Here is a 10,556-nt window from a genome sequence, read left to right on the forward strand (position 1 = left end):
GTGTGTGTGTGTGTGTGTGTGTGTGTGTGTGTGTGTGTGTGTGTGTGCATGCACAGCTGTTGAAATCTACATACGTCATCATTGCATACATGCTGTTGAGTCATTTCCCTATCATTCAGAGTAAGGGATCAAAACATTTCTCCTTGCGTAGTTACACTCAGACATGTTGCTCTGTACATGTACTCACACATGCACGCACACGTGCACGGAAGCATACAGTATAGCAACTGATAGCAGTGTCTTTGTTGTGTCTTGATAATGTCAGGCATTTGACCTTAGCCTTGACAAGTGAGTAGTAGTTCTTGGAAGCCCAGATTACATTATGTGGGCTGCAGCCACTTTGTCTGCTTCAGTCCCTACTCCTTCTCACACTCCTTCAATCCCGTCAGTCATTTTTCCTCTTTTTTCATATCCGGCTAATACATTTTAGCACTGCCACTTTTTGTTGTCCCTCGTTGCAGAGTGAAGAGGGGACTTGAAAATATCCTCCTTCCGTGCGTCCATTCATCTTGTGAGCTTGATAACTTCAAAAATAAACAACGTGCTGACGCTCATTTTATTTTGTGGCTGCATCTAAGCGTAAGAAAGGTCATTGTCGGAAAATGGATTGCCACGTCAAAATGCAAGATGGCCACCACCATCTTCAAATGATTGGGGTGGCTGGTGGGGTGGAAGAAGATTACTCTATGGTGGCCAAGGCCACCGTTGGTCACCCCCTGATTCTGCCTCTGTGCCTGGTGGCCGATAAAATCGCTCCTTCCACCCACCAGGATCCGTGACTGCACCGGCTCAGACAAGCAATAAAAAAATAAATAAATAAATGAATGAATAATGTCTCTTCCTATACACAGTGTAATTCCAACATACTTTAATATCTTGCCCCAAAAACATTAATGTTCACTTGCATTCCTCAAGAAAAACACTTATTTTGAAAACTACAAACATTCACTGTTAAAATCCCTCAGTTATGGGGGACATTGGCATACCGCTTGTCAAAGCTGCTGGCACTTACTCTTCATCTGGATCTGGGAGAAGTGTCTTTTATGCAATAAAGATTTTTTTGTTAATGCAAATCTGGGTTCTTATTAAAATTTTAAGTCTGAAGTTGATATTGGAACTCGCTAATCAAGAGAAAAAAAGATTTCTGATCCTGTTGATGCATATATATTTGGAAAGATTAAAAGGTATATTTTAATTGTTTCAAGTTTTGCTTATCTTATGTAATTTTACAAATTTCTCACATTTATATTTAATGCAGTAAGGCAACAGTCTGATTAAGAAAACGCAGATCAGTGTGAGCAATAAACAGCTAGCTGCTGCCTTTTTGCCCAATGGACTGCAATGCCTCATTAATTATTAATAAAGTAAATTAATAACTGGATTATTAACTTTTCATATATACTTTCTAAGGGTGGTTTTGTTGTAAAGTGGGAGCCAAGATGTAAAACAGAACATTTAGACTTGTGTTGAAGTTGTCTCTTAAGAAATGTTGCTTTAGTAATACACGTATTTCTGAAAATTTAGCAGTATTTTGAGTGGATTTATTTAGTTGTAATTGTAATTTGGCAAGAACATATGGGGATTACGTTGGCATCAGGAGACCAGTTGTACCTAAAACCACTTGACCACAAGATCTAAAAAATATAAAATCTAGTCAGACAAAGTGACAGATAAAGCAGAATAAAAAAATAAAAAAAGTAAAATGCCGTAATTGCCGGTGTATAAGCTGCTACTTTTTTTCTCACACTGGACTTCGCAGCTTATACACAGGAGCGGCTAATTTATGTACTTTAAAAAAAATATATATTTCATTTTATTTTGACAGGCTGTATTTTATTTTTTAAATTTGTCTCGTTCATCTTGATTGTATTTAATTTCCGTAGGTCAATTTGGCAGATGCTACTGTTAAAGGAAAATTATCACGGTTTTATAAAACGATTGTTTAATGAGATAAACGTGAAAACGTAACCATTGAAGCCATGTTTGTGTCCCCGAGTGTGACAGTTGCAAAGTCCCAGCTCTCCCTGCACCCGTAACATGGAAACCAACATAACCTGAGCACAACTTCAATCATCCCCAAAGGAAAATGGGTTTATATAAATGTATCAGTGCACAAAATAAATTAAGAGTGGTTCCCAATTATAGACTAAGTCCAACAGAAAAAAGCACAGATGTTGTTTATTCCCATAGTTGTTGCTACAACAAATTGAGGACATTATTGTTCCTTCATTTAGCAGATATATGTTGCAGTTTGTTGTTCATAAGACTCAACTAGCAAAGGTTTAAATAGTTTATATATGTGGCGTCAGCTGTACTTTGCTCCACAGGTTGTTTGAGATCAAGTTCAAACTTTTGCGATTTAATCAGTGTCTGTTTGAGATGAGCCAGTTTTTATTTCTTTTATTCTTTTTAGTGAATTGACTGGTTGATGTGGAGCTTTTGCACATCTATAAATGCTTCCTTCTGTTTGATTAGCCATCATTAAACACAAGTTGTTTGTCTGGTGTATAAAGAGGGTGTGAAGACGACCACTTTAATAGAAATTTAACATTCCAGCCATTTTTTGTGTTTGCTAGGTTTGATTAGCTGCGGTGGCCATCTTGAATTGGTGAACTAACGTTAATCAGCTGTAGCTGTTTGACCATTAATTATTTTCTGAGAGTTTATTTAAAATCTGTTAACTGGTCAGTGAGACATTTTGCCAACAAACAAGTTTGTCTCTAATAGTTAATGGCAAAACTTTAAGCAAAGCTCCTAGGCTATTTGTTAGTGCTTGGTCTATGTGTTGTGAATGACTCTCAGCTACTACCACACCAGATTTTTGCTCAATGTCTAAATACCTGACTGAAAGAACCATTTTCGTGTCAGCTGGGTGTTAATAAAAACACAAAGCTGAACTTGATGTCGACCAAATCACAATCTCACAATCACATCGTGATGTGAAGATTTGATTAACTGGAGGTCGTGCAGTAGGTGTCACCACTCATCTCCAGCATCCTTCCTCTTCCTCCTCTTTTCCCACGTGCGCATGAGTGTGGTTACCTGTCTGTTTGTATGTTTGTTTTTGCGTTCTTCTGTCCTTACGGTCAGCCATGGGTGAAAAGTGTCCTGGCTCTTCTTTCTTGATTTGGCGAAAAGAGGAAATACGAGTTAAATGAGTGTCATTAGTGCTAATAAGAAAGGACCAGCTGCACAGGAAAAACATGCTGACACACTAACCGAAAGCAGGGTACTGAAAGATGGGCTGTTTTGTGTTTAGCATGTAAAGCAAATTTATTTATTTTTAAGGTACAGACTGCTTTTAGGAGGGCATTTTATAAAGCTATATAATATAGTTATGTTTATCAATGAGATTAGCTAAGCAAAATGGTACTAGATATAAACTAGGAGAAATTATATATTACATTTTTAAACTTTCAATAATTAATGTAAAGTTTTGTGTAGATTTATAAAGTAATATAGAATAAAAACACATGCAAGCATATTGGGCCTACTCTAAAAGGCATCTAAACCGAATGACAGAAACAGTGTTGTGTTCACATCCTAGACCTTTTCTTTAAACAGTTTCTATTTCAGCTTTTAGACATTTTGTAAGAATTGTGTTGTCGCAAAGACACCACTTTATTACTAAGATAAACTAAGATTTATTGTAAATTTTCTAGTTCCAAATTCAACCAAGATAAAACAGTGTGACAAACATAAAATTGTATTTTAGCACAAGCAATTTTTTTTTCTAAGGAGCTATTACCTGAAAATTACTGTAGACGATCAGATGAAGGATGATGCACTTCACAAGCCTTGTTTGTGGATTTTTTGTAAAATCTTTTTTTTTTTTTTTTTTTGCTTATTCTTTAAGCCCGGGACATGTTCTGTTGTCCTCAATTTGACTCGTTTTCTCATTTTTTAAGTATCCAGAGTAGGGTAAGCTATGCCATGTTTTTGTCTAGCGGTGCTTTGGAAGCAGTCTTTTTAGTGGAGGGGGAAAAAAAAAAGTCTGGTAATTATTTTTTGTATTTTTAAGTGACCAAATGTACAACTTAAAATTGGTTCTTTTGCTAATTTGCCTGTTATGCAAAGACACAACACTGGTTTTTTCCTTTACGAGCCTTTTGAATGCTAGGATTGTTAATTATTAGGGATGCACGATATTGGATTTTTGGCTGATATGTCAATATGTTAAAACTTATTTGGCCGATAACCAATACCATTGCCGATATTTTTTCCCATAGACCTACTTACAGAGACTACATAGCTTTCTCTGCTGTGGAATTAAAATACTACATTATTCTGCATGGTCTTTGTCAACTTGGCCTGCTACCAAATGCAGATGCCAAAAAGGGAGCTGAAAATGATGTAACGCTTTAACTTGGATTATGTTTAATGTCAGATTTATTCATAACATTTACTCTCTAACACAATGACAACACTCGAAGAGTACAAATTTGTAAATTTTCACAAATCTAAACGGCGCTTGTGATGTCCTAACGTGCTGCTGGCGCTGCAGGCATCCTTGTCACTGGGTTGTCGTACAAAAACTGAGCCATATATAACAGCGCCTTTTATATCGGTGAGTTATTTTGATAGAATGTCCGATATTTAACTTTATCGCTAATATCAGCCAATACCATGCCGATAATATCGTGCATCTCTAATAATTATAAACATAAAACAAAATAAAATGGCATTAAAAGCTTTCAAGTAGTCAAGTGGGTCTGAAAATGGTTAATAAAAGCTGCTAACGTTCAAGGAAAAAGTTTGAAAAACTTCAAAAGTCTAAAAAAAAATCACTAAAATAATCATTGCTCTTTAGGAGACAGCAAGGAAAATTATTATTTGTTATTTTAATGAGGTCTCCTAGCTATGGCAGCCATCTTTAATGGAGCTGATAAGATATTTTTCCAACTCTACAGATAAACAATCACACAGTCACTGGCAAAACCTAATCACTTTTCTGCATGCACTGGGAATCAGTAGAAGAAAAAGTAACAATCATGCGGCTAATTTCCTTCACTTATGCATCCGTAAAATCATCACACTCGTAGGGCTTCTCAGCCCTCAAGTTTGTAACTGGATGTACCATGAAGTATCAAGTCTGGTGTGTTACATGTCGTCTTCTCTCCCCGCTTTTTCTCTGGCTCCCCCATCTTCCTGTCAGAGTGGGACTTTACCAGTCTCTGTGACAAGCAGCCGATTGGTCGTCTGTTATTCCGTCAGTACTGTGAGACGAGGCCGGAGCTGAAGCGCTGCATCGAGTTCATGGATGCTGTGGTAAGACGTTCAATTTCAGACTTTTACAATTACAGGGCAGAGTATGTGATGTTCTCATGGCTGTCCTTTTTACATGTTTCCTCCTTTTACTTTCCTGGCTGTGTTTGTTTCTGCTTTTTCTCATGTTCTCCATCCGTCAGTGGTCTTTCCCATGAGACCGGCCTCAATCAGAGCCTGCAGAGCAAGAAGCGGGAGAGAAAAATCTGTGCCTGCGCTTTGGCTGCAGTGTGAGCTTGTGGGTGGGGTGGGCGTAGAGGGGTGATTAGCGACTTAGACGGGCCGTCAGAAAGCAGACCCCTCCTCTTCCTCTTTGCACTCCTCCATGAGGTCAAATCCACGTCAGAGGCAGGTCCCCTGGGTGAGCAGGCAAACACAGGCCCCAGCTTGTCCCTGGTGCCCCTGGTGGTATGCGAGAAAGGAAAACTAGGGGTGGTGGTGGGGGGAATCATGCCTATTTAATGAGGACGTACATTACTGTGATTCAAGGTAGACAGACAGGCACTTACATGCAAGCACCAGAAGCTGCATATGCTCACACTGGCGGAGAAAATCCATAAAAGTTAAGCAAATCTTTCATGCTGAATATGGGCTTCTAGTCTCCCCCCCTTTCCAGGACATCATGTTTCTGCTGTGATGCATAGCTGCACAGCCCAGTCCTGTTTTTCTCTGCAGAGCTTGTTTTCAAACCAAACGGATGACTTGAGGCGGTCAAACTTCAGACCAGCTCCCCCCCACGTACGGTCATATTCAACCAAAAACACAATCTGTGATGAACACGAGGCGTCGTCCGGTTTTGTGTTGTAAGGATGGAGGTGTGAAGATAACTATGGCTTTAAGTTTGCAACTTTGACCAAGATGAGATGTTCGTCCCTCCTAACGTCTCACACTCATTTATATTTTTATTTCCCCTTTGTCCCTTTTAAACATGCCATCCTCTTCTTTATGTATGTCTGCCCTTCTGCCCGTGTTTCTCTCCTTTTTTGGAATAATATATTGAAGATGGATGCATGAGCTTGACCTAGAGTGGCTGCTCATATTTTTATTTTTCCTCTGACAGGCCATGTACCAGCTAGCCCCGGATGAAAAGAGGCGGGACTGTGGACTGAATGTTTTAGACACATACTTTAATAACGGGGTAAGATACATAAACATGTTGACTTACTAATTTATGGGCAAACTAATAAAATCCCAAAATATTTTGATATCAGTTTAAGGTTTATGTGCAGAAATTATTCCTGAGGTTCAATCCAATGTGCAGCATTTAGTGTAATCTCTTGGCTGAACCACAACGAAATGCTGTTGCATCATTCACAAGTTTCATTCTGGAAGATGGTGCTGGAAGCATATTTTGTCCACATTATTTCTTAATATTGGTATTTCAGTCTCAACTTATCACTGAGACCTATTTTAAGTAGGGATGTGATTGGCAGTGGCGTCAAGGTAAAAGCACAGAATGAGGGACCTTCTTATAGAAGAAAACTGCACTTTTGGGAGTGAGTTTATGGGAAATTATGACCAACTGCAGGAACGAAATTCTATAGATGTCATGACATTAAAATAAAATACTGGCTTGTAGGCTTCAGGTACAGAGAAATATTATAGTCTGTTCTCCCCCGTTCATGGGTGGGTTTTCACCAGGTACTCTAGTGTTCTTCCACAAACAAAAGCAAGCATGTTAGTTAATTGGTAACTGTAGAGGTCTTTTCATACTACATCCGAAGCCGAGCAGTTGGCTTGCAGTCACGTGGTTGTGAGGCTTTGTTTTCGCACACACCTTTCATTGCCCACGAGACACGAGCGCAGAGCTCCTGGGAAACCCCTTCTGTGTACGTCATGGCATGGGTTTCTTTCCGCCAGGATATCCACTCCATCTCTGCTTCTGCCGTTTGTCCACAAATCTGCCATGAAGAGAGCGCCACACGTTTTGGCAGATGGACTCATCCATGCACAACATCTGTGCATTCTTCATCCAGGTGTTTTGTTCCATTTGACTATGGTTTCATCTCGAAGAGTCGTACAGATGGATGTATTATCTGACTGCCTTATTGGAGTACTGCTCGTCAAAGCTGTCCACGTTGCTTGCACGCACAATAACCAGCTTTTGGAAGTGGAGTTGTTGACGCAAAGTGACTACCGTACATTGCTGCAGAGCTTTTCTGCATAAACACACCCACAAACTTCTGACCGTTCACACAATATTTTGTGGGGAAAAGTTGGATGCATGCTTCGTGTCGAAAAGGGACAGATGAATCAACAACTAAAACAAAACTAGAGAAACGGCATTTCCTGCGAAAAAGCAGTTTAAAAGCTTATTGCAGAAGAACTTGCTGAAAAACAGCTGAAATTAGCTAAATACATGCTGAAATATAGCTGAAATGGAAGAACAAACCCAAGTTAGCAAAAGAAAGCAGAAATAACACATTTGTTGAATTTGGTTTAAATAAGCAGAAATGAGCACAAAAATTAGAAATTAGCTAAAAAATAAAAGGCTGAAATTAGCAAAAAAGGGCTGAAAAGTAGCTGAAAAGGCATAAAGAAGCTTAAGCTACCAGAAGGAAGTGGAAAGAACTGAAATGGGGTAAAAGAAAAAGGAATTAGCTGAAAAAGATAAAATTGGCACAAAATGGCTAAATGTTAGCTGAAATAGCAGAAAAAGCTGAAACTAGCATAACTTAGCTGAAAGGAGCATAACAAGCCGAAGTTAACATGAAGAAGTTAATTAGGCTAAAAGAAGAAGTGGTGGCGCCAAGGTTAGAGAAGGTGGGCCTGTGATCGGAAGACTGCTGGTTCAACTCCCGGTACCAACAACATCAATATGTGGGTGGGATTGGTGAAGCACCCACACCTGTCTCCACCCTCATTTGTCCCACTCTGGGCACTTGAGCAAGGCTCTTAACCCCCACCATCTGCTCCCCTGAGCACCCTAAATGGCAGCTCTCTGCTCCACACAGAGGGCTGTGGTAGCTCTGTGGTTGCTTCAGGAAGGGCATCCGGCGTAAAAATAATTGTTAAGTCTTTGTGCGAGTTAGTTCACTGTGGTGACCCCTGATGAAGAGAGCAGCCAAAAGAAAGGAAGAAAAAAGTTAATTAGGCTGAAGGTAGCAGAAATTATCATGAAAAACTTGAATTTATATGAAAACTGCTGAAATTAGCTACAGAATTGCTACAAAATGTAGCTGAAAATGTAGAACACCCTTAATTTAGAAGAAGAAAGCAGAAAGAAGACGTTTGTCCACTTACCGATATGTTGAAAGAAGCAGAAATTAGCACAAAAAAGTGGAAATAATCTGAAAGAAGCTGAAATTGGCAAAAAAAAAAAAAAGCTTAAAACTAGCTATAAAAGCAGAAAGAAGCTGAAATTACAAGAAGGAAGTGGAGAGAGCACATTTTTGCTGAATTACCGGTAGACTGGACAAAGTTTAAATGAGTGCAATGAGTGTGGAATTAGCTGGAAAAGCTAAAATTAGCATACAAATGGCTAAATAGTTGCTGAAATAGCAGAAAAAGTTGAAACTTGCAGAAAGAAGCTGAAAGAAGCATAACAAGCTGAAATTAGCTGAAAAAAGTTGGAAGAAGAAGAACAAAAATACTGTAGTTAGCAGAAACAAGCTGAAAGGAGCACAGAACAGCTGGGGGAAAAAACCCAGCTGAACTTAGCTGAAAGTAGCTGAAATTTTTTTTTTAATTTGCACAAGTTGAACCAAAACAAAATGTGAAAGGAACAGTAAAAGATTGTAAACAGATCTAAAGATTTGAAGGATGTAAAAAGAGCTCAATTCATTTTCTATGAGGAAAAAAAATGGTAGAAAGGCTAAATATTTCAAAAAGATAAAGTTGCACCAATACCAAAAGTCGTAGCAGGATTGTCCTGAAAGAGCTGAATGTTTTGATCTATGATTTGTTGAAATGGCACAAAAATTGTGGAACGAGAAAGAAGAAGGTACAGAAAAACATAGAAGTGGCAAAAGGATTGCACTATTATGCGATTTAGAGTTGCAAATGACCTAACATGCATGTTTTGGTCTGTGGTAAGAAGCTGGAGTACCTGCAGAAAACCCACGCATGCACGGGGAGAACATGTCAAAACCACACAGAAAGGCCCAGGCCGGGAGGCGAACCTGCAACCTTCTTGCTGAGTGGCAACAGTTCTCTCTCTTTAACTAAAGCCTTCTAATTACATATAACATATTATACAGGTAAATATTGTGTTATTTTTTAAAGAAGCTTTGTCCTTCTGCTTTTACCTCCTAACTTTTTATAAACCTGCTTTGAACACGTCATTTTAAATCCAAAAGAAATGTCTGTCAAACTAGTTTTCTCCTCGCAGTCAGAAATGATTTCTTCCAAATATTTCCTTAAAATAACTTTTATTGAGCTACTATGAACGGTTCAGTTTTTGTGTTTAGGTACATTTTATTAATTTAGATTTCAGACATTAACAAATGAACCACTATCACTGTTTTATGTCAGTTTTGGCCACTCCAGTAAATCATAAATGCTTTTGGTTCAAGGCCGTTCACCTAGACTTCCTTCCAAGTTTGGTCTACATATCACACTGCGTCATTAGTTATTTTACTAGAAATGAAGCCAAAATGCCAAAGCAGATAGTAAAAAAAATTACATAATACTGTGTAGATGTTTTGAAGGTAAGCAGTAGTTGTACTGTACTCATAAAGTACATTTTAGTAATTTCTCATCAGCAAGTGTAAACAATCAGCTGAAGTTTTTATTTAGCTGCTCTGCAGTGTTCAGAGGTGTGTTAACACAATACCTGGAAGAAAGACATCAGCAGTGATTTTAGAAAACAACTGTTGCTGTGGAAAAGGTTAAAAGGCTTTTTTAAAACAATTTGGAGTTCATCATTTCATGCTGAGAAAGATTATTCCCAAGTGTAAAACCATCCAGACGGCTGTCATCCTTCACAGGTGTGGACATCCTAGCATATTCACCCCGAGGTCAGACTGTGCAGTGCTCAGGGAAGTGACAGAACCTCAAGATGTTCATGTCTTTTACAAGTTTCAGTCTGGTTTGTTTAGCATTCACAACAGTTTGGTTGGAAAAAGAATAAACAAATCTGGTTTGTTTGAAGGGTTGCCTGAAATAAGCATTTTCTTTTTAAGAATTGAGACGTTTTAAAAATCTGATTCCATTCCAGGCCTTAAAAAGCTGAAGCAACAATGTAAAGAAGACTGGGACAAATAACCTTCACAATAATTTATATATATATATATACACATATATATATATATATATATATATATATATATATATATACATACACATATATA

General features: G+C 38.4%; 1 protein-coding gene across 1 annotated transcript in view; it reads left to right on the forward strand.

The window, feature by feature from the left end:
* The window catches only part of grk4 (G protein-coupled receptor kinase 4), a 72,928-nt gene that overhangs the window by 31,439 nt on the left and 30,933 nt on the right, over positions 1 to 10,556 (forward strand). The window contains exons 3-4 of the mRNA XM_037689713.1: positions 5,156 to 5,268; positions 6,326 to 6,403. Coding sequence (XP_037545641.1) covers positions 5,156 to 5,268; positions 6,326 to 6,403 — 191 coding nt within the window. The remainder of the gene's footprint in view (positions 1 to 5,155; positions 5,269 to 6,325; positions 6,404 to 10,556) is intronic.

Source organism: Nematolebias whitei, chromosome 16 (assembly GCF_014905685.2).
Source record: "Nematolebias whitei isolate Nwh7 chromosome 16, NemWhi1, whole genome shotgun sequence".
Classification (NCBI taxonomy): domain Eukaryota; kingdom Metazoa; phylum Chordata; class Actinopteri; order Cyprinodontiformes; family Rivulidae; genus Nematolebias; species Nematolebias whitei.